The sequence below is a fragment of the Anolis sagrei genome, chromosome 10, assembly GCF_037176765.1.
Source record: "Anolis sagrei isolate rAnoSag1 chromosome 10, rAnoSag1.mat, whole genome shotgun sequence".
In the NCBI taxonomy this organism is placed as follows: Eukaryota; Metazoa; Chordata; class Lepidosauria; order Squamata; family Dactyloidae; genus Anolis; species Anolis sagrei.
Genome location: NC_090030.1, coordinates 35,985,162 through 36,010,116, shown reverse-complemented (window position 1 = coordinate 36,010,116; position 24,955 = coordinate 35,985,162). Strand labels below are relative to the sequence as shown.

At 45.7% G+C, this 24,955-nt stretch overlaps 1 protein-coding gene across 5 annotated transcripts in view; it reads left to right on the top strand.

Moving 5' to 3' along the window:
- MTM1 (myotubularin 1) overlaps positions 1–24,955 on the top strand; it is a 70,691-nt gene that overhangs the window by 32,389 nt on the left and 13,347 nt on the right. For all 5 annotated transcript variants that reach the window (XM_067471699.1, XM_067471696.1, XM_067471697.1 and 2 more), the window contains exons 8-11: positions 3,899–4,048; positions 7,145–7,333; positions 18,970–19,155; positions 20,158–20,364. In XM_067471699.1, coding sequence (XP_067327800.1) covers positions 3,899–4,048; positions 7,145–7,333; positions 18,970–19,155; positions 20,158–20,364 — 732 coding nt within the window. The remainder of the gene's footprint in view (positions 1–3,898; positions 4,049–7,144; positions 7,334–18,969; positions 19,156–20,157; positions 20,365–24,955) is intronic.

Sequence of the window (24,955 nt, the reverse complement as noted above, 5' to 3'; positions counted from 1 at the left end):
CTTGGAGTGGGCATGGCTTCTGCAGAGGGAACGTTGGCCAGAAGACTGTGCGCGCGCCAGGGAACTTGCGGCTGGGCACCAATGCGCATGCTCAGTTGTTTTGCCGTTTTGTGAGTGTGTTGTTGTGTTGTTTTTCATTTTGAGTAGATATGTTTGTACCTTGTGGGTTGTGTTATGGGCATGGGAATTTTGGTTAAGTTTCATTGGGGGGTTGTGGAGTTTTGCTGTCCGGTTGAACCAACCTAACAGATTTATATATATAGATTATTATATTGTATTATTTATGCAATGTATTTGGCACTCCTGATTCACTCTGATCTTTCTCCTTGTACTTTTGCTGATATAGTAAAATAAGTGTCCGTACTCAAACAATCCTGTAAATATAGTCCAAAGTGCTCAAAGTCCAGAATTTAAGAAAGAATAAAAAAGAGAGAATCACAAGGGTATAGATGGGAAACATCTGGTAGAAAACAGGTCTCTTCTTGTTGGACTTTTCTTCTGTATCCCAAAGTTCTTCCACATGTTGCCTCCAATCTTAATTGTGCTATGTGCTATGCTAAGAGTATAATTTAATATAATATATTCTATATACATATATTATTTATAATATTGTATTGTAATGCAATGTAATACTAACAATATTATGATATTATAATTATATATATTGTTCTGTTGCGCGCTGGGCCTGTAACAGCTGTCTTTTCTATAGGACATATAGAATCCTAGAATCAAAGAGTTGGAAGAGACCTCCTGGGCCATCATCCAGTCCAACCCCATTCTGCCAAGAAGCAGGAATATTGCATTCAAATCACCCCTGACAGATGGCCATCCAGCCTCTGCTTAAAAGCTTCCAAAGAAGGAGCCTCCACCACACTCTGGGGCAGAGAGTTCCACTGCTGAACGGCTCTCACAGTCAGGAAGTTCTTCCTCATGTTCAGATGGAATCTCCTCTCTTGTAGTTTGAAGCCATTGTTCCATTGCGTCCTAGTCTCCAGGGAAGCAGAAAACAAGCTTGCTCCCTCCTCCTCCCTGTGGCTTCCTCTCACATATTTATACATGGCTATCATATCTCCTCTCAGCCTTCTCTTCTTCATGCTAAATATGCCCAGTTCCCTAAGCCGCTCCTCATAGGGCTTGTTCTCCAGACCCTTGATCATTTGAGTCGCCCTCCTCTGGACACATTCCAGCTTGTCAATCTCTCTCTTGAATTGTGGTGCCCAGAATTGGACACAATATTCCAGGTGTGGTCTAACCAAAGCAGAATAGAGCATGGGGAGCATTACTTCCTTAGATCTAGACACTATGCTCCTCTTGATGCAGGCCAAAATCCCATTGGCTTTTTTTGCCGCCACATCACATTGTTGGCTCATGTTTAACTTCCTGTCCACGAGGACTCCAAGATCTTTTTCACACGTCCTGCTCTCGAGCCAGGCCTCATTGTCCCCCATTCTGTATCTTTGCATTTTGTTTTTCCTGCCAAAGTGGAATATCTTGCATTTGTCACTGTTGAACTTCATTTTGTTAGTTTTGGCCCTTCATCTCTCTAATCTGTCAAGATCGTTTTGAATCCTGCTCCTGTCCTCTGGAGTCTTGGCTCTCCCTCCCAATTTGGTGTCGTCTGCAAACTTGATGATCCTGCCTTCTAACCCTTCATCTAAGTCATTAATAAAGATGTTGAACAGGACCGGGCCCAGGACGGAACCCTGCGGCACTCCACTTGTCACTTCTTTCCAAGATGAAGAGGAAGCATTAGTGAGCACTCTCTGTGTTCGTCCACTTAACCAATTACAGATCCACCTCACCGTAGTTTTGCCTCGCCCACCTTGGACTAGTTTCCTTGCCAGAAGGTCATGGGGGACCTTGTCCAAGAAGGCCTTCCTGAAATCCAACTACGCTCCATCCACGGCATTCCCCGCATCTACCCAGCTTGTAGCTCTATCAAAAAAAGAGATCAGATTAGTCTGGCATGACTAGTCATGGCATGACATATACTTTAAGCCCAGCGGGAAGCCAGGGTGCCTCAAAGAGAGGTTCTCAGGGATTTTTCTGAAGTGATGGTCTTTAGAGTCTTTAATGATACAACAACAAATCTTCAATGGTTCAAACAACACTTCAAGGCTTTCTTGTTCTAGTCCTCAATGGACTGGCACCTGTCTTTGATTAACTGAACATTCTCTGTAGGAAAAACCCCTTTTAACCTCTTCCAGGCTGTTTACTATCTATGCCTCATCGGTGTGGGTGCTACTACCGATTCCAAATGCGTCTGGGTATCAAGTAGACCTACCAGCCGAGACTTGAAGATATTTCAGCTGGAGTTCCATGGATCTGTAGTGCTGTCCTCCCTCAGAGAATTCTTTGAAAACTTCAGGGCTGTTTTCCCTCTGATTGCTGTGAGTCTGAGAGGCTGTGAGCTCTCAGCCAGAGCCTTGGGACCTTTTCCCTGGAATTTCTGTTTCTGTTTCCCCGGATGTTCTTTTCTACAGGACGAGCTGGTCTACGTCCTCTAGTTTAGCTTCCTTATGAGAGACTGCCCCAAAATGGCTCTTTTCCCACCCAGAGCCCTGAACAAGGGGCAGAACCAAAGCTTAATTATGATGGACAGGTGGCCTGCCCTATGACTGCAAATAGATAACAGAAAGAAAATAAAGTTGGAGCTCCTGGTACAGCCGTACCAGCACAATATAATTATATAATTATAATTATATATTTTATATTACATGTAATATTACTAATAATATTACAATATAATGGTATAGTACAATATAGTAAAGTATAATACTGATAATCTTGACAGATTAGAGAGATGGGCCGAAACTAACAAAATGAAGTTCAACAGTGACAAATGCAAGATACTCCACTTTGGCAGAAAAAATGAAATGCAAAGATACAGAATGGGGGAGACCTGGCTAGAGAGCAGTACGTGTGAAAAAGATCTCGGAGTCCTCATGGACAACAAGTTAAACATGAGCCAACAATGTGATGTGGTGGCAAAAAAAGCCAATGGGATTTTGGCCTGCATCAAGAGGAGCCTAGTGTCTAGATCTAAGGAAGTAATGCTACCCCTCTATTCTGCTTTGGTTAGACCACTTTACCTGGAATATTGTGTCCAGTTCTGGGCACTGCAATTCAAGAGAGACATTGACAAGCTGGAATGTGTCCAGAGGAGGGCGACTAAAATGATCAAGGGTCTGGAGAACAAGCCCTATGAGGAGCGGCTTAAGGAGCAGGGCATGTTTAGCCTGAAGAAGAGAAGGCTGAGAGGAGATATGATTGCCATGTATAAATATGTGAGAGGAAGCCACAGGGAGGAGGGAGCAAGCTTGTTTTCTGCTTCCCTGGAGACTAGGACGCGGAACAATGGCTTCAAACTACAAGAGAGGAGATTCCATCTGAACATGAGGAAGAACTTCCTGACTGTGAGAGCCGTTCCGCAGTGGAACTCTCTGCCCCGGAGTGTGGTGGAGGCTCCTTCTTTGGAAGCTTTTAAGCAGAGGCTGGATGGCCATCTGTCAGGGGTGATTTGAATGCAATCTTCCTGCTTCTTGGCAGAATGGGGTTGGACTGGATGGCCCAGGAGGTCTCTTCTAACTCTTTGATTCTATGATTCTATGATATTGTACTTTGCTAATAATATAATATATATATATTGTGTGTGTGTGTGTGTGTATCTTGTAAGCCGCTCTGAGTCCCTTTCTGGGTGAGAAGATCGGCATATAAATATCGTAAGTAAGTAAATAAATAAATATTGACTTCCCTAGTTGCTTGTTTATGTAGATACTTCTTGTAAGTTGGTCGGTTATTGCCACCCTGTGGCCATAATAGCATGTGTATGATGTTCCTATTGTTTTAAGTAGACGTGAGAGATGTCCCCGTGAGTGTCCCCTCTGTTGTCTTCCAGGGTCTGCCTAACGACCAGTGGAGGGTCACATTTCTCAACGAGCATCACGCCTTGTGCGACACGTACCCCTCGCTTCTGGTCGTGCCCTATAACACCACAGACGAGGATCTCAAAAAGGTGTCTGCTTTTAGATCCCGAGGTAGAATACCAGTAAGTATTGTCCACCTACGGTCAAATCGGAATCTTCGCACCATAATAAAATGTTGGTTTGTTGTTGTTGTTGTTGATTTAAGTGATGGAAATGAGTCTCTGTAGCATAGAATGGCTAATCAGCCCGTATTGGGATGCGCCAGACCTTGTGATATAGTCTGCAATCTATATAAATAAAAATTTAAGGTTCACTAGGTTCTTGTGGGTTTTTTCGGGCTATAGAGCCATGTTCTAGAGACATTTCTCCTGACGTTTCGCCTGCATCTATGGCAAGCATCCTCAGAGGTAGAGGTCTGTTGGAATTAGGACAATGGGTTTATATATTAGGCCTGTTTGATCAAGAAAAAATTTGTTTCTAAAATCGATTCGTAATTGGGGTGTTTTTTTGTTTCGATATTTAAAATATTTACAAAACTTTCCAAAAAAAATGTTTTGTTATTTACGAAATTTCGTAAATATTTACAAAACATTTTTTAAACTCCATTTGCCTAGTATTTTAAATATCGAATTTTTTTCTTGATCAAACAGGCCTAGTTTCCAACAGACCTCTGAGGATGCCTGCCATAGATGTGGGCAAAATGTCAGGAGAGAATGCTTCTGGAACATGGTCATACATAAAGCCCTGAAAACTCACACAAGCGGCCTCCGCGCGCCATCCGGCTCCGGCTCCTGCGCCCTCCTCCTCCTCCTCCTCGGGTGAGCGCGCGCGCGCGCCATCCAACGGGCTCCGGCTCCTGCGCCCTCCTCCTCCTCCTCCCAGCTGTGTTGCAGGAAGTGCGAGGAGGAGGAGGAGGAGGGCGCAGAAGCCGGAGCCGGATGGCGCGCGGAGGCCGCTTGTGAGCTTGTGAGGAGGAGGAGGGGGGCGCGGTGCACTGCTGGGGTGCTTGAGAGCGCCGGATTGGCTCCCAGGCACCAGCAGCAGCACTCAGTCAATATATAAACAATGGGTTTATATATATCTGTGGAATGGCTGGGGTGGGGCAAAGAGCTCTTCCCTGCTGCAGTTAGGTGTGAATGTTCAGCTGATCACCTTCATTAGCATTTGAAGGCCTGCCTGAGCCTGGGAAAATCTCTTGCTGGGAGGTGTTAATCTGTGCCTGGTTTTTTCCTCTCTGTTGTTTAGCTGTTATAATTTTTGAGTTTTTTAATACTGTAAAATTATAACAGCTAAACAACAGAGAGGAAAAAACCAGGCACAGATTAACACCTCCCAGCAAGAGATTTTCCCAGGCTCAGGCAGGCCTTCAAATGCTAATGAAGGTGATCAGCTGAACATTCACACCTAACTGCAGCAGGGAAGAGCTCCTTGCCCCACCCCAGCCATTCCACAGATATATATAAACCCATTGTCCTAATTCCAACAGACCTCTACCTCGGAGGATGCTTGCCATAGATGCAGGCGAAACGTCAGGAGAAATGCCTCTAGAACATGGCTCTATAGCCCGAAAAAACCCACAAGAACCTAGTGATTCCAGCCATGAAAGCCTTCGACAATACAATGTAAGGTTCGTTTGTGGGATTAACAGAACTCAAAAACCACTGGGCGAATTGACACCAAATTTGGACACAAGACATCTAACAACCCAATGTATGTTCTTCACTCCTTTGGTTTTGGAGTTGTAGTTCTGCTCTGAATATCTATATAAATAAAAATGTCATGTTCGTTTGTGGGATTCACAGAACTTAAAAACCACTGAGCGAATTGACACCAAATTTGGACACAAGACACCTAACAACCCAATGTATGTCCTTCACTCAAAAAAAAATTGATTTTGTCATTTGGGAGTTGTAGTTGCTAAGATTTATAGCTCATCTACAATTAAAGAGCATTCTGAACTCCACCAATGGTGGACTTGAACCAAACTTGGCACACAGTTCTCCCATGACCAACAGAAAATACTGGAAGGCTTTGGTGGGCAGTGTCCTTTGGTTTTGGAGTTGTAGTTCACCTACATCCAGAGATCACTGTGGACACAAACAATGATGGATCTGGACCTAACTCTACACGAACACTCAATATGCCCAAATGTGAACACTGGTGGAGTTTGGGGAAAATAGAATCTTGACATTTGGGAGTTGTAGTTGCTGGGATTTATAGTTCACCTACAATCAAAGAACATTCTGAACCCCACCGACGATGGAATGGAACTGAACTTGGCACACAGTTCTCCCCTGACCAACAGAAAATACTGGAAGGGTTTGGTGGGCAGTGTCCTTTGGTTTTGGAGTTGTAGTTCACCTACATCCAGAGAGCGCTGTAGACTCAAACAATGATGGATCTGGACCTAACTCTACACGAATACTCAATATGCCCAAATGTGAACACTGGTGGAGTTTGGAGAAAATAGAATCTTGACATGTGGGAGTTGTAGTTGCTGGGATTTATAGTTCACCTACAATCAAAGAACATTCTGAACCCCACCAACAATGGAATGGAACTGAACTTGGCACACAGTTCTCCCCTGACCAACAGAAAATACTGGAAGCATTTGGTGGGCAGTGTCCTTTGGTTTTGGAGTTGTAGTTCACCTACATCCAGAGAGCGCTGTGGACTCAAACAATGATGGATCTGGACCAAACTCTACATGAATCTTCAATATGCCCAAATGTGAACACTGGTGGAGTTTGGAGAAAATAGAATCTTGACATGTGGGAGTTGTAGTTGCTGGGATTTGTAGTTCAGCTACAATCACAGAGCATTCTGAACTCCACCAACGATAGAATTGGGCCAAACCTTCCACACAGAGCTCCCATGTGGGCCACAGTAATGCGTGGTAGGGGACGGCTAGTAGCTTAATAGTATGGTTAAAGTTTTCTCTGTATGACTTGAAAGGGCGCTACGAGAAGGAAGCGACTCCTTTAAGGGGAATCTCAGTGTGGAGGCTTTAACTAGAGGCTGGTTTCCGCAGGTAGTGAATCTGCAAACAGTTTTGAGGAAATGCACCATCTGTCAGGGGTGCTTTGAATGCAACATTCCTGCTTCTTGGCAGAATGGGGTTGGACTGGATGGCCCAGGAGGTCTCTTCCAACTCTAGGATTCTAGGATTCTATGAAATGCTTCGCGCAATGAGTGATTTTTTGATGCCGCTTGCTCAGGTGTTATCATGGATCCACCCGGAAAACCAGGCCGTCATCACGCGCTGCAGCCAGCCCCTGGTTGGGATGAGCGGCAAGAGGAACAAAGACGACGAGAAGTACCTGGAGATCATAAGGGACACCAATGGGCAGCTCTCCAAACTCACCATCTATGACGCAAGGCCCAACGTCAATGCCGTCGCCAATAAGGTAAGCGGGTGTTGGTCGAGCATCCAGGGTGAGAAACATGCCTCTTTTACGTCGTAGTTGGGCTGTAGAAATGGTTGCCATGTCATCATTTGATTCTGCAGAGTCAATGCTGGTGGTTGACCAAAACCTTGTCGTTTTTCCCACAGACATAGAATCTGTTTGAAAGAAACCTTGTGGTAGGAATGCAACATGATTTACAATTCAGAGTCCAGAAGTGCTAGAGATTCAGTGCATGGTTCTAAATGGTTCTAAAGTACTTACAAAACTAAAGTTTTGGTGGTGAAAATTTCAGAACTCTTTCAAAATTTTATTATTATTTCATTATTGGTGATTTTTATGACAGAACCAATTGGGAACTGCCCTTCATAATGAAATTTTGAGAGTTTTGTTAGAGTTCCGAAATTTTCACCACCCGAACTTTAGTTTTGTAAGTACTTTAGGACCATTTCAACCTTGCATTGAGCAGGCCTAGGAGACACCTCTAGATTTTCTTCTTTCAGTGGTCTATGGTTCTAATATACTTACAAAACTAAAGTTCTGGTGGTGAAAATTTCAGGACTCTTTCAAAATTTAATTATTATTTCATTATGGGTGATTTTTTTGACAGTCACAGAACCAATTAGGAACTGCCATTCATAATGAAATTTTGAGAGTTTTGTTAGAGTTCCGAAATTTTCACCACCAGCACTTTAGTTTTGTAAGTACTTTAGGACCATTTAGAACAGGCATGGGGAACCTTCGGCCCTCCAGGTGTGGTGGACTTCAACTCCCACAATTCCTTGAGGCCAAGGTAAGCCTTTGGGGCGAATGCCGAGCCTCAAGGAATTGTGGGAGTTGAAGTCCACCACACCTGGAGGGCCAAAGGTTCCTGACCCCTGATTTAGAACCATGCATTGGACAGGCCTAGGAGATACCTCTAGATTTTCTTCTTTCAGTGGTCTATGGTTCTAAAGTACTTACAAAACTAAAACTACAGGACTCTTTCAAAATTTCATTATTATTTCATTATTGGTAATTTTTCTGACAGAACCAATTAGAAACGGCCCTTCATAATGAAATTTTGAGAGTTTTGTTAGAGTTCTGAAATTTTCACCACCAGCACTTTAGTTTTGTAAGTACTTTAGGATCATTTAGAACCATGGATTGAACAGGCCTAGGAGATACCTCTAGATTTTCTTCTTTCAGTGGTCTATGGTTTTAAGTGGTGTACTTGCTTTGCTTTGGAGGAGGAGGAGATTTATGTATTTATTTATTTATTGACAGCTTTTCTATTCCGCCCTTCTCCTCACCCCGCAGGGGACTCAGGGCGGATTACAGTGTACACATATATGGTAAACATTCAATGCCAATTTTGACATACAAACATATATAGACATAGACAGAAGCTATTTAACTTTTTCTGGCCGCCAGGGGAGCTGTCGCTTTCATCATCCGTCTGCGACACTGATGAAGCACTTCCGCATTCCCCGCATGCTTCCCCGCTGGAATGCTTTGCTGGAGTCTTCTTTATGGCCTCATAAATCAGTTAATTTAGCCTCTCTACACTTTAAGGTGGCACCTAATGTGGAGCTGTTGCTTTCCTTGTCCATCTGCGACGCTGATGAAGCACTTCCGCATTCCCCGCATGCTTCCCCGCTGGAATGCTTTTGCTGGAGTCTTCTTTATGGCCTCATAAATCAGTTAATTTAGCCTCTCTACACTTTAAGGTGGCACCTAATGTGGAGCTGTTGCTTTCCTTGTCCATCTGCGACGCTGATGAAGCACTTCCGCATTCCCCGCATGCTTCCCCGCTGGAATGCTTTGCTGGAGTCTTCTTTATGGCCTCATAAATCAGTTAATTTAGCCTCTCTACACTTTAAGGTGGCACCTAATGTGGAGCTGTCGCTTTCCTTGTCCATCTGCGACGCTGATGAAGCACTTCCGCATTCCCCGCATGCTTCCCCGCTGGAATGCTTTGCTGGAGTCTTCTTTATGGCCTCATAAATCAGTTAATTTAGCCTCTCTACACTTTAAGGTGGCACCTAACGTGGAGCTGTCGCTTTCCTTGTCCATCTGCGACGCTGATGAAGCACTTCCGCATTCCCCGCATGCTTCCCCGCTGGAATGCTTTGCTGGAGTCTTCTTTATGGCCTCATAAATCAGTTAATTTAGCCTCTCTACACTTTAAGGTGGCACCTAATGTGGAGCTGTCGCTTTCCTTGTCCATCTGCGACGCTGATGAAGCACTTCCGCATTCCCCGCATGCTTCCCCGCTGGAATGCTTTTGCTGGAGTCTTCTTTATGGCCTCATAAATCAGTTAATTTAGCCTCTCTACACTTTAAGGTGGCACCTAATGTGGAGCTGTCGCTTTCCTTGTCCATCTGCGACGCTGATGAAGCACTTCCGCATTCCCCGCATGCTTCCCCGCTGGAATGCTTTGCTGGAGTCTTCTTTATGGCCTCATAAATCAGTTAATTTAGCCTCCCCACAATGGAGATGGAGGAGGAGGAGATGGAGGAGGAGGGGAGAGCAGATAATAATAACAACACTAATAATAACCAAGGGACTCGGTGTGGCTTACATGTGGCCGAGCCCAAACACAACAATACAAGCAATAATAACAATACAAGCAGTTAAAATAAAAACATAGACAATAAAATAATGCAACATTAACACACAATTAAAACTGTGGGATGGCCAAATGTAAAATTGAAATTGAAAGTAATGCTGGAGCATGGGCGAAAAGGTGAAAGTGACGTTTGTGGAAAACGTACAAGCAGACCTAAAATGTCAAGTGCTTTAGAGGGACAAAGTGCTATGGGGTCATTATTCCGGGACGGCACATTGGAACAACCACGTCTTCAGGCTCCTCCTAAAGACTGCCAGGGTTGGGGCATGCCTGATATCCTTAGGAAGTGAGTTCGAGAGTTGAGGGGCCACCACCGAAAAGGCCCTCTCTCTCGTCCCCACCAATGCAGGTGGGATCGTGAGCAGGGCCTCTCCAGATGATTGAAGGGATCGTGTGGGTTCGTACACAGAGATGCGATCACGCAGGTAAGCGGGTCCCAAACCGTTCAGGGCTTTGTAGGTAAGAACCTGCACCTTGAATTGGGTCTGGAAAATGAATGGCAGCCAGTGGAGATCCTTGAACAGGAGGGTTGACCTCTCCCTGTAAGGAGCCCCAGTTAACAACATGGCTGCCACCCATTGGACCATCTGGAATTTCTGGGCCGTTTTCAAGGGCAGCCCCATGTAGCGTGCATTGCAGTAGTCCAGTCTAGAGGTGACTAAGGTGGACTCCCTAACAAACACATACCTGTTAGGTTTGCAAGTCCACTCCTGCCTGAAGATCTTAGTCACCTCTAGACTGGATTACTGCAATGCACGCTACATGGGGCTGCCCTTGAAAACGGCCCGGATCTTCAGGCAGGAGTGGACTTGCAAACCTAACAGGCATGTGTTTGTTAGGGAGTCCACGGGCATTTTGTCTGAAACAAGTTCAGCATTTTCTGGATACTGTGAACCACCGCCTCCTCCTGAGAAAAATGTATAGCATTTATTTATTTATTTATTTGGTAGTTTTGTATCCCGGTTTCCAACATCAATATTACAGACCGTCATTAAAACATCATATTTCTAAATCACACTAAAACATTAAAACATTGAAACAATTAAAATGGCAAAAATACAATCCTATGATTACAGTGGTCAGTCGTCATCAAAGTCATTATTCGTCAAAGTCATCCATCCATGTCACAGGATCATGGCTCACTCGTTGAATGCCAATCCCCAAAGCCAGGTTTTCACCTGTTTCCTGAACGTTAAGATCGAAGGGGCAGTTCTGATCTCCAGTGGAAGAGAGTTCCAGAGTCGAGGGGCCACCACCGAGAAGGCCCTGTCTCTCGTCCCCACCAGACGTGCCTGTGAGGCCGGTGGGATCGAGAGGAGGGCCCCTCCAGACGATCTTAGTAATCTTGATGGCTCATAGGGGAGGATACGTTCGGACAGGTAAATTGGGCCAGAGTCATTTAGGGCTTTATAGGTTAAGACCAGAACTTTGAATTGTGATCGGAAGCTGACTGGCAGCCAGTGGAGCTGGTGTAACCGCGGAGTGGTGTGCTCCCTGTACCCCACTCCCGTTAGTAGTCTGGCTGCCACTCGCTGGACTAGTTGGAGCTTCCAGGCAGTCTTCAGAGGCAACCCCACGTAGAGAGCGTTGCAGTAATCTAAACGGGATGTAACCAAAGCGTGGACCACTGTGGCCAAGTCAGACTTCCCAAGGTACGGGCGCAGCTGGCGCACGAGTTTTAATTGTGCAAAAGCTCCCCTGGTCACCGCTGAAACCTGGGGCCACAAAGGACGACCACCTCACCCGCCTCATAGGAAACCTGCTACAAAACAGGAGCTTCTTTGTTGAGTTCCAGGGCCAGAGAAGCAGATGGCGGAAACAGAAGAACGGCCTGCCTCAGGGGAGCATGCTTGCTCCATCCATGTTCAACATCTACACAAATGACCAGCCACTGCCAGAAGGGACAGAGAGCTTCATCTATGCTGATGATCGTGCCATCATCACTCAAGCAGGGAGCTTTGAGATGGTTGAACAGAATCTCTCCAAAGCTCTAGGTGCTCTTACTGCCTATTACAGGGGAAACCAGCTGATCCCTGATCCATATAAAACACAGACATGTGCCTTTCATCTCAAGAACAGACAAGCATCACAAGCTCTGAGGATTATTACCTGGGTAGGAATCCCACTGGAGCATTGCAGCACACCCAAATCCCTGGGAGGAGTCATTCTGGACCGTGCTCTGACCTACAAGAAGCACTGCCTGAACATCAAGCAAAAAGTGGGTGCTAGAAACAATATCATAGGAAAGCTGACTGGCACAGCCTGGGGATCACAACCAGACACAGTGAAGACATCTGCCTTTGCGCCATGCTACTCTGCTGCTGAGTACGCATGCCCAGTGTGGAACACATCTCACCATGCTAAAACAGTGGATGTGGCTCTTAATGAGACATGCCGCATTATCACGGGGTGTCTGCGCCCTACACCACTGGAGAAACTCCACTGCTTAGCCGGTATTGCACCACCTGACATCCACTGGGAAGTAGCAGCCAATAGTGAAAGGACCAAGGCAGAGACATCTCCAGCTCATCCCTTGTTTGGGTCTCAGCCAGCACACCAACGACTTAAATCTAGAAATACCTAACTGACCGCATCTCTGCCTATGAACCCAGGAGGACTTTGAGATCTTCCGGGGAGGCCCTGTTCTCGATCCCGGCTGCGTCACAGGCACGGCTGGCGGGGACGAGAGATAGGGCCTTCTCGGTGGTGGCTCCTCGGCTGTGGAACACCCTTCCTGTGGACATCAGGCTAGCCCCCTCCCTGCTAATATTCCGCAGGAAGTTAAAGACCTGGCTATTTAAGAAGGCATTTGACCAAGAAGTGCAATGACTGGCAATTGACCATAGAAATGGAAAAACGGAAATGATATCGGATTGGTGGCTTGACGATGAGACGATTCGGAATGTAGTAGTAATTTTGTAGTAATGTTGTAGTTTTGATAAGATGTTTTTATGATTATGATGAATTGTAGACAGTTTTGCACTATGCTTTGTAGATTGCACTTGTTTTTTTCATGTTGTACACTGCAATGAGTCGCCCCTGGGCTGAGAATTGCGGTATATAAGATCTACAGAGACACTCGCTGGAACACCTCAGCAAGCGAGAGTCCAAAAGTGGCAGGCTCAAACCCAGAATTGATACCAAACGAGAGACTCCCTCCTGGGCACACAGAAGACAGGGCGACTTGGAAGGCGCTGAACAGACTGCACTCTGGCACCACGAGATGCAGAGCCAACCTCAAGAAATGGGGCTACAAAGTGGAATAATCCACGACATGCGAGTGCGGAGAAGAGCAAACCACTGACCACCTGCTGCAATGCACCCTGAGCCCTGCCACATGCACAAGGGAGGACCTTCTTGCAGCAACACCAGAAGGGGCTAGCTACTGGTCAAAGGACATTTAATCAACTACCAAACTCACAAATTTTGTATTTTGTCTGTTTGTTTGCTTTGTTCTGTTAGAAATGTAATATAATTGACTGGTTGCGCTGACACGAGAAATAAATAGGGTTTTCTTTGGAACAGCTTGACCCAAGAAGCCTGAACTAATTCTGACTTGGGCTTTGAAAGCAGTGGGGGAACTGTCATTGTTGTCAACCCTTAAATGGGAAAGAAATGCAGGATTTGGAGGCTGTTTAGGAGAAGCCTGGGGGCTGCATTCCTTCCCTCCTGCATCCTGGCGACTCCCTTGGCTTTGTCCTTCCTCGGTCCGCGCCCCACGGCAATGACTCAGCCCATCCGCGGCTAAAATTATCCACCTCCCTTCGCTCCAGACAGACACACAGACAGACAGACGCGGCCGAGAGAGGCTTTGGTGCCCCTTTTTGTACCATGTTGATAGACAGAAACACTCCCTTTTCCTTCTGGCTAGGAGGGCTTGGCTGGCTTCTGCTGTGTTGGGAAACATGTTGACACCAAATGTGCTTCGGAAAGTCTGTTCAGATTTTCCGTCACTCTTTCGGGTGTGTACGTTGTGTCCTTTCAGCCCTGGGTACCAAGCCAGGGGTCAGGCACAACCGCTGCCAAGCTTAAGAAAACGTGTTTTCTTTGTAGTGCCGTTTCGCTGTGTGTGTGTGTGTGTTTTTAAAACATCCTTGGCGGAAATTTATTTATTTATGTATTTACTTTGCTTATATCCCGCTGTATCTCAAGCCCGAAGGCGACTCACAGCGGTTCACAAACAGTCAAAACAGTCGAAACAGCAGTGGTTCCATACAACATAGAACAATTGACTTAACACATTATCCATAAATTACCAATAAGCAATTACAATGCACAATTATTACAAAAAACAACAACCGTACCCAATCTTCTCCTGATCCAAGCGTAGTCCAGGTTTGTCGTCCATTGTTCCATTCCTATGTTCCATTACCAGATTGCACTACATTACTCAAACGCCTGCACAAACATCCAGGTCTTCACCTTTTTGCGGAATACCATTAGAGATGGTGCTAGTCTAATGTCCGTAGGAAGGGCCTTCCACAGCCGAGGAGCCACCACCGAGAAGGCCCTATCTCTCGTCCCCACCAGCCGAGCTTGAGAAGCAGGCGGGATCAAGAGCAAGGTCTCCCTGGAAGATCTCAAAGTCCTGGTGGGTAGTGATGCGGTCGGATAGGTAGCTTGGGCCGGAACCGTTTAGGGCTTTAAAGGCCAACGCCAGCACTTTGAATTCAGCCCGGTAGCAGATCGGTAGCCAGTGGAGTTGGCGCAACAGGGGGGTCGTATGCTCCCTGCGCTCCGCTCCTGTTAACATCATGGCTGCCGAGCGTTGGACTAGTTGGAGCTTCCGAGCTGTCTTCAAAGGCAACCCCACGTAGAGAGCGTTGCAGTAGTCTAAACGGGATGTAACCAGAGCGTGGACTACCGTGGCCAAGTCAGACTTCCCAAGGTACGGGCGCAGCTGGCGCACAAGCTGTAATAAATAAATCTGTCCTAACGCCAGAGCGTGAGCTGTAATAGGTTTCATTGGAAGAAACTCATGTTTAAAGGGCCGGAGGCGGTGACGAAAGCAGAAATGTGTATGATGTCAAGTAGCACCCGGAGTTTTGGAGTTAGGTGCCACCTCTATGCAGATGACACACAACTCTACTACTGTTTTCCACCTAACTCCAAGGAAGCCCCTCGGGTGCTGGACGAGTGCCTGGCCGTTCTGTCTGTCTGGATGAGGAGGAACAAGCTGAAGATCAATCCCGACAAGACAGAGGTCCTCCTGGTCGATCGTAAACCGGATCGGGGTATAGGGTGGCAACCTGTGCTGGACGGGGTTACACTCCCCCTGAAGTCACAGGTCCACAGTTTGGGTGTCCTCTTGGATTCATCACTTACGCTTGAAGCTCAGGCGTCGGTGGTGTCCAGGAGGGCCTTTGCACAATTGAGACTCGTGCCTTGCGAAGGCTGATCTGGCCGGAGTGGTCCATGCCTTGGTCACCTCTAGATTGGACTACTGTAATGCGCTCTACATGGGGCTGCCCTTGAAAACGGCTCGGAAATTCCAACTGGTCCAACGGGCAATGGCCAGGATGTTAACTGGTGCTCCTTACAGAGAGAGGTCAACCCTCCTGTTCAAGGAGCTCCACTGGCTGCCGTTCATTTTCCGAGCCCAATTCAAGGTGCAGGTGCTCACCTACAAAGCCCTAAACGTTTTGGGACCTGCCTACTTGCATGACCGCATCTCCGTTTATGAACCCACGCATTCTCTTTGCTCATCCGGAGAGCAAATCCCACCTGCGTCGCAGGCGCGTTTGATAGGGACGAGGGACAGGGCCTTCTTTGTGGTTGCCCCCCGACTCTAGAACACTCTCCCCAAAGACATTAGACTAGCACCCTCATTGGCAGTCTTTAGGAAGAACTTGAAGACCTGGCTATTCCGATGTGCCTTTCTGGAATAGGATAACCTCCAGCACTCCGTCCCAGAAGCACTTTATTAGAGTTTAGGACTCTCTGCACTCTGCACTTGCCCAGAAACCCAACACACCACCTCTTACACCCAGCACTTTTTAACCTGTACCCATCACTGGCCCAGCCCTGGTTTTTATTGCGTAATGGTGTAATGTTTTTGTTATTGCTTATGTTTTTAATTTGCTTTAAATTGTATTGTTATTGTTTTGCTGTTGTTGTGTTGAGGCCTTGGCCTTTGGAAGCCGCATCGAGTCCTGCGGGAGATGCTAGCCGGGTACAAATAAAGTTTAATAATAATAATATTAATAATAATTAATAATAATACATACATACATGCAACACAATAGCCCACTTGTACACAGAAAGAAAAATAATACATAAGGGTAAAATAATACATGAAATAATAAAGAGAGTAAAATAATAAATATAATAATAATAAAGTAAAATAATGAAAATGCAATAATAACAGTAATAATAGAGTAGAATATTAAATGTTAGAGTAAAATAATAAATGCGATAATAATAAAGTAAAATAATAAATATAATGATAATCATAAATAGTGTAAAATAATAAATATAATTATAATCATAAATAGTGTAAAATAATAAATGTAATAATAATTATAAATAGTGTAAAATAATAAATGTAATAACAATAATAATAATAATAATAATAATAATAGAGTAAAATACTGTAAATGTAATAATAGTAAAGAGAGTAAAATAATACATGAAATAAAAATAATACTAATTACAGAGTAAAATAATAAATAAGCTTGACTCGAGTATAAGTTGAGGGGAACTTTTTCAGCCTAAAAAGGGAGCTGAAAAACTAGGCTTATACTCGAGTATATACAGTATATAATAAGTTTCACCAGTCACATTATTGGCTGAACTGATTTATTTTTCTTTCTGTGTACAAGTGTGCTATTGAGCAGCATGGGAGTGATCCTGGACTCATCGCTGAGCCTGGAACCCCAGGTCTCGGCGGTGGTCAGGGGAGCTTCTGCACAATTACAACTTGTGCGCCAGCTGTGCCCGTACCTTGGGAAGTCTGATTTGGCCACGCTCTGGTTACATCCCGTATAGACTACTGCAATGCTCTCTACGTGGGGTTGCCTCTGAAGACTGCCCGGAAGCTCCAACTAGTCCAGCGAGTGGCAGCGAGACTACTAACAGGAGAAGGGTACAGGGAGCATACGACTCCTCTGTTGCGCCAGCTCCACTGGCTGCCAATCAGCTTTCGAGCACAATTCAAAGTGCTGGTCTTAACCTATAAAGCCCTAAACGACTCTGGCCCAATTTACCTGTCCGAACGTATCCTCCCTTATGAGCCATCAAGATTACTAAGATCGTCTGGAGGGGCCCTGCTCTCGATCCCACCGGCCTCACAGGCGCGGCTGGTGGGGATGAGAGACAGGGCCTTCTCAGTGGTGGCCCCTCGACTCTGGAACTCCCTTCCACTGGAGATCAGAACTGCCCCTTCGATCTTAACGTTCAGGAAACAGGTGAAAACCTGGCTTTGGGGATTGGCATTCAACGAATGAGCCAGGATCCTGTGATATGGATGGATGACTTTGACGAATAATGACTTTGATGACGACTGACCACTATAATCATAGGATTGTATTTTTGCCATTTTAATTGTTTCAATGTTTTAATGTTTTAGTGTGATTGAGAAATATGATGTTTTAATGACGGTCCACTCCTGCCTGAAGATCCGGGCCGTTTTCAAGGGCAGCCCCATGTAGCGTGAATTGCAGTAATCCAGTCTAGAGGTGACTAAGATCTTCAGGCGGGAGTGGACTTGCAAACCTAACAGGTATGTGTTTGTTAGGGAGTCCACCTTAGTCACCTCTAGACTGGACTACTGCAATGCACGCTACATGGTGGCCCCTCGGCTCTGGAACTCTCTCTCCCGCTGGAGATTAGATCTGCCCCTTCCCTCCTGACTTTCAGAAAGCTGGTAAAATCTTGGCTTTGGAATATAGCATTTGCAGAATGATGACTGGGTGAATAACTCCTGATGAATTTGTGATTTTACTCTGATGACCTGGCCTTATGTCATTTTTATTAATTATTAAACTTTATTTGTACCCCGCGAGCATCTCCCAAAGGATTCGATGCGGCTTACACAGGCCGAGGCCTCAACAACACAACATAACAATACAATCAAGCAAATCAAACAATTAAAAACAAAATAAAGCAAAGTAAACAACAGGCACAATACACTAAAACACAATAAAACTGGGCCGGGCCAGAAGGTGGGTACAAGGATTAAAAGTGCTGATGTGACAGGAGGTGTATAAAGGGTTTCTAGGGCAAGTGCGATGTGCGGTGTGCAGCAATCATTGTTTCTGGTAAAGTGCTTGTGGGACTTGGTAGAGGAGATTTCCTAATCTGGGAAGGTGCATTGGAAAAGCCAGATTTTTAAGTTCTTTCTGAAGACAACCAATGAAGGGGTCTGTCTAAGGTCTTTGGGGAGGGTGTTCCAGAGTTGGGGGGCCACCACGGAAAGGCCCTGTCCCGCGTCCCCACCAAGCGTGCTTGCGACGCCGGTGGGATCACGAGCAGGACCTCTCCAGATGACCGAAGAGAACGCGTGGGTTCGTAGATGGAAATGCGGTCACGAAGGTAGGCTGGTCCCAAACCGTTTAGGGCTTTGTAGGTAAGCACCTGCACCTTAAATTGGGCTCGGAAAATAAATGGCAGCCAGTGGAGTTCCTTAAACAGGAGGGTTGACCTCTCTCTGTAAGGGGCCCCAGTTAGCATCCTGGCTGCTGATCGTTGGACCAGTTGGAGCTTCCGAGCCGTCTTCAAGGGCAGCCCCATGTAGAGCGCATTGCAGTAGTCCAATCTGGAGGTGACCAAGGCATGGACCACTCCGGCCAGATCATTGTACGACCTGTATTGTAATGTATTTTATGTATTGATGTATGATGGTGTTGTTATGTTTTTCTACTATTGTCTATGAATCTCCTGTTGTGAACCGGCCTGAGTCCCTCTTCGGAGGTCGGGAAGACCGGGTTATAAAAGCTCTAAATAAATAATTGTGCAAACCACCAATTGTATAAAATGGCCACCCCAGTGATCTAAAGGATGCGTGCAACTTTCTCTTCTGATTTCCAGGCCACAGGAGGAGGGTACGAGAGCGAGGACGCCTATCCCAACGCCGAGCTGCTCTTCCTGGATATCCACAACATCCACGTCATGCGGGAATCCTTGAAGAAGCTCAAGGACATTGTTTACCCGCATGTGGAGGAGTCGCACTGGCTCTCGAGCCTGGAGTCCACGCATTGGCTTGAACACATCAAGGTGACCACAAGGAGAACCCCCCAAAAAGCCTTTCCTGCCTTCCAACTCAAATCCCTCTAGGTTCTTGTGGGTTTTTTCGGGCTATAGAGCCATGTTCTAGAGGCATTTCTCCTGACGTTTCGCCTGCATCTATGGCAAGCATCCTCAGAGGTTGAGAAGGTCTGTTGGAAGTAGGGAAAATGGGTTTATATATCTGTGGAATGGCTGGGGTGGGGCAAGGAGCTCTTCCCTGCTGCAGTTAGGTGGGAATGTTTAGCTGATCACCTTCATTAGCATTTAAAGGCCTGCCTGAGCCTGGGAAAATCTCTTGCTGGGAGGTGTTAATCTGTGCCTGGTTTTTTCCTCTCTGTTGTTTAGCTGTTATAATTTTTGAGTTTTTTAATACTGGTAGCCAGATTTTGTTCATTTTCATGGTTTCCTCCTTTCTGTTGAGGTTGTCCGCATGCTTTTTGTGGATTTCAATGGCTTCTCTGTGTAGTCTGACATGGTGGTTGTTGGTGTGGTCCAGCATTTCTGTGTTCTCAAATACTATGCTGTGTCCAGGCTGGTTCATCAGGTGCTCTGCTATGGCTGACTTCTGTAGTTGAAGTAGTCTGCAGTGCCTTTCATGTTCCTTGATGCGTGTCTGGTTAACACCTCCCAGCAACAGATTTTCCCAGGCTCAGGCAGACCTTTAAATGCTAATGAAGGTGATCAGCTAAACATTCACACCTAACTGCAGCAGGGAAGAGCTCCTTGCCCCACCCCGGCCATTCCACAGATATATAAACCCAATTTTCCTAGTTCCAATAGACCTCACAACCTCTGAGGATGCTTGCCATAGATGCAGGCGAAACGTCAGGAGAAATGCCTCTAGAACATGGCTCTATAGCCCGAAAAAACCCACAAGAACCTAGTGATTCCAGCCATGAAAGCCTTCGACAATACATCAAATCCCTCTTCTTTTCAGACTTGGCCAGGCTTTGGAGTGATCTCATCCTGTTTCCTTTCCCTTTCGACCAGCTTGTTTTGACAGGTGCCATTCAGGTTGCGGACAAAGTCTCCTCGGGGAAGAGTTCGGTCCTGGTCCACTGCAGCGACGGTTGGGATCGCACCGCGCAGCTGACCTCCCTCGCCATGCTGATGCTGGACAGCTACTACCGAACCATTGTGGGCTTCGAAGTGTTGGTGCAGAAGGAATGGATCAGCTTCGGGCACAAGTTTGCCTCCGTGAGTGCCATTAAATAATAACAATAACAATAATTAGGTTCTTGTGGGTTTTTTCGGGCTATAGAGCCATGTTCTAGAGGCATTTCTCCTGACGTTTCGCCTGCATCTATGGCAAGTATCCTCAGAGGTGTAAGGTCTGTTGGAAGTAGGAAAAATGGGAAAATCTCTTGCTGGGAGGTGTTAATCTGTGCCTGGTTGTTTCCTCTCTGTTGTAACACCTCCCAGCAAGAGATTTTCCCAGGCTCAGGCAGGCCTTCAAATGCTAATGAAGGTGATCAGCTAAACATTCACACCTAACTGCAGCAGGGAAGAGCTCCTTGCCCTACCCCAGCCATTCCACAGATATATAAACCCATTTTTCCTACTTCCAACAGACCTCACACCTCTGAGGATGCTTGCCATAGATGCAGGCGAAACATCAGGAGAAATGCCTCTAGAACATGGCTCTATAGCCCGAAAAAACCCACAAGAACCTAGTGATTCCAGCCATGAAAGCCTTCGACAATACAATAACAATAATAATAATAATAATAATCTATATAAATAAAAATATAATGTTCGTTTGTGGGATTCACAGAACTCAAACACCACTGGATGAATTGACACCAAATTTGGACACAAGACACCTCACAACCCAATCTATGTCCTTCACTCAAAAAAATTGATTTCGTCATTTGGGAGTTGTAGTTGTTGGGATTTATAGTTCACCTGCAATCAAAGAGCATTCTGAACCCCACCAATGATGGAATGGAACCAAACTTGGCACACATAACTCCCATGACCAATGGAAAATACTGGAAGGGTTTGGTGGGCAGTGTCCTTTGGTTTTAGAGTTGTAGTTAACCTACATCCAGAGAGCACTGTGGACTCAAACAATGATGGATCTGGACCAAACTCTGCATGAATATTCAATATGCCCAAATGTGAACACTGGAGGACTTTGGGGAAAATAGAATCTTGACATTTGGGAGTTGTAGTTGCTAGGATTTATAGTTCACCTACAATCAAAGAGCATTCTGAACCCCACCAACAATGGAATTGAACCAAACTTGGCACACAGTTCGTCCATGACCAACAGAAAATACTGGAAGGGTTTGGTGGGCATTGACCTTGAGTTTGGGAGTTGTAGTTAACCTACATCCAGAGATCACTGTGGACTTAACAATGATGGATCTGGACCAAACTCTGCACGAATACTCAATATGCCCAAATGTAAACACTGGTGGAGTTTGGGGAAAATAGAATCTTGACATTTGGGAGTTGTATTTACTGGGATTTATAGTTCACCTACAATCAAAGAGCATTCTGAGCCCTACCGACGATGGAATTGAACCAAACTTGGCACACAGTTCGTCCATGACCAACAGAAAATACTGGAAGGTTTTGGTGGGCAGTGTCCTTTGGTTTTGGAGTTATAGTTCACCTACATCTAGAGATCACTGTGCACTCAAACAATGATGGGTCTGGACCAAACTCTACAGGAAGACTCAATATGCCCAAATGTGAAGACTGGTGGAGTTTGGGGAAAATAGAATCTTGACATTTGGGAGTTGTATTTACTGGGATTTATAGTTCACCTACAATCAAAGAGCATTCTGAGCCCCACCGACGATGGAATTGAACCAAACTTGGCACACAGTTCTTCCATGACCAACAGAAAATATTGGGTTGGGTGGGCAGTGTCCTTTGGTTTTGGAGTTATAGTTCACCTACATCTAGAGATCACTGTGCACTCAAACAATGATGGATCTGGACCAAACTCTACACAAATACTCAATATGCCCAAATGTGAACACTGGTGAAATTTGGGGGAAATAGAATTTTGACATTTGGGAGTTGTAGTTTCTGGGACTCTCAAGCCAGACCTCATCGTCCCCATTCTGTATCGTTGCATTTCGTTTTTTCTGCCTAAGTGGAGTCTCTTGCATTTGTCCCTGTTGAACTTCATTTTGTTAGTTTTGGCCCATAATCTCTCTAATCTCCCTCCCAATTTGGTCCTGTCTGCAAACTTGATGATCATGCCTTCTAGCCTTTCATCTAAGTCATTAATAAAGATCCTGATCAGGACCAGATCCAGGATGGAACCCTGTGGCACTCCACTTGTCACTTGTCACTCCACTTGTCACATTTCTTTGCATGCAACTTGGCTTGGAAAGGCAGTCGCTCGCATCTCCTTTTGAAACTTCCGGATCCTTGCCATCAGCTTCAAGCACCAGCCTATGGAAGCAACAACATGGATTGTAAATTAGTAGTAGAACGCCAGCCGTATCTCCCGGGGTTGATTCATTGTTGATTCAGCACTGATTTAAGGAATAGTGCTTCGCGCCTTGCTATCATGCATATAAACGTGATTTATCCGTGTGGGTTTCCCATTTGCCCATTAAAGCAAGCTTGGCCTGTCAAAGCCGGCCGTGTTCCTGAGCAGATTTTCCCAGGCTGAAGAGACGTGGCTTTTAAATCGTGGCCTGAAGCAAAACCACGTTGCTGCAGAAGGGCATAACTCTCAAACTTTGGCAGCTAACGGCTGCTTCAGTAATAAACGAATGTGCCTTTTGGAAACAGCTCCGAGTCATTCGTAAAAGCCTCCCCGTGCCTTCCAGTTTGGAGTTGTTTTGCAAATAGGGGTATATTTATTTATCGTGTCATCAGCAACCAGACATTTGTATTACAGTTTGAACAAACACAAACAAACAAACAGACAAAACACAAAATCTTGATAGTGGATTAGATGTCCTTTGACCAGGATCTGACCCCTTGGAGTGCCTCTGGTGTTGCCGCAAGAAGGTCCTCCCTTGTGCATGTGGCAGGGCTCAGGTTGCATTGCAGCAGGTGGTCAGTGGTTTGCTCCTCTCCGCACTCGCATGTCAAGGATTCCACTTTGTGGCCCCATTTCTGAAGGTTGGCTCTGCATCTCGTGGTGCTAGAGCGCAGTCTGTTCAGCGCCTTCCAAGTCGCCGCGTCTTCTGTGTGCCCAGGGGGGAGTCTCTCATTGGGTATCAGGTTCTGGGTTTGAGCCTGCCACTTTTGGATTCTCGCTTGCTGAGGTGTTCCAGCGAGTGTCTCTGTAGATCTTAGAAAACTATTTCTTGATTTAAGCCGTTGACGTGCTGGCTGATAACCCAAACAGAGGATAGGCTGGAGATGTCTCTGCCTTGGTCCTTTCACTATTGGCTGATACTTCCCGGCGGATGTCAGGTGGTGCAATACCGGCTAAGCAGTGTAATTACTCCACTGGTGTGGGGCGCAGACACCCTGTGATAATGCGGCACGTCTCATTAACAGCCATATCCACTGTTTTAGTGTGGTGAGATGTGTTCCACACTAGGCATGTGTACTCAGCAGCAGAGTAGCATAGTGCAAGGGCAGATGTCTTCACTGTGTCTGGTTGTGATCCCCAGGTTGTGCCAGTCAGCTTTCGTATGATATTGTTTCTAGCACCCACTTTTTGCTTGATGTTCAGGCAGTGCTTCTTGTAGGTCAGAGCACGGTCCAGAGTAACTCCTTTCAGGAATTTGGGCGCGCTGCAATGCTCCCGTGGGATTCCTTCCTTCCCAGGTAATAATTGTCAGAGCTCGGGATGCTTGTCTGTTCTTGAGATGAAAGGCACATGTCTGTGTTTTAGATGGATTAGGGATCAGCTGGTTTTCCCTGTCATAGGCAGTGAAAAAACGAGCTGATCCCTAATCCGTCTAAAATTAGCAAATAGGGGTGTATTTGAATCAATGAGTTGTCGCATTTGGTGGCTGGAGGGTGACACTTTAGGAAGACTTTCCGAATTTTAAGTACCGTATTTAATATTTCTGACAATAGCCATATGTTTTTCTTGATACAAACACTTGGATTCATACTAGGAATACAGTCTACAGTTGGAGATGGCAATTCAACCAGAAATGTACGTGTGCAATTTCGAAAAAGCAATTAACAGGGGAAATGCACAAACCTAAGCTAGTGTTGGGGTTCAGCCTGTGTGTGAACCTGAACCTGATTCTCTGATCGTATTTCCTGATGCTCATGATGCTAATGAAGATGTTGATTCTGAGGGCAATGTAGAAGAGGACGGTTTGTGTAGTGAAACTCCTGCAGCCTTGGAAAGTGAAAGTCCAAATTCCCATGAGAATATTTCAGAGCCAAGTGGCGAACTTTCACTCCGTTTTCCTCCCAATCTTAGCTCTCCAGAGAATCTGACACCCGGTCTCTCTAATGAGGATAGGAGAGGGCAGATTTGGCAGAGCAGGGGAGAATCTCAGAGTTTACGAAGGTCAGCTAGACTGAGAGAAATGCAAACAAAGCCTGCAGGCGTGTCACGTAATAGATTTCTCGGCCTTAAGTACCTCTCGCCTGGATGGATCTTCAGACCAGGCATCATTCCACATTCAGGCATCATCCTTGGCAGGTCTCCTGATTCCAGTGGCCTTATTCCTAAGAGGCTTCCTAGTTGCTTCAAGTACGGTTAGTGGATTGCTAACAGGTTCCAGGATTTAGCAGTGTGACTGTGGGTTTTTGATCTTGTTCATGGACATTTCTTGTTGCTGATTTTTACTGTGGCTTTTTACCTTGCCTATTTTCCTCTATTTTTGTACTCATCTTTCAT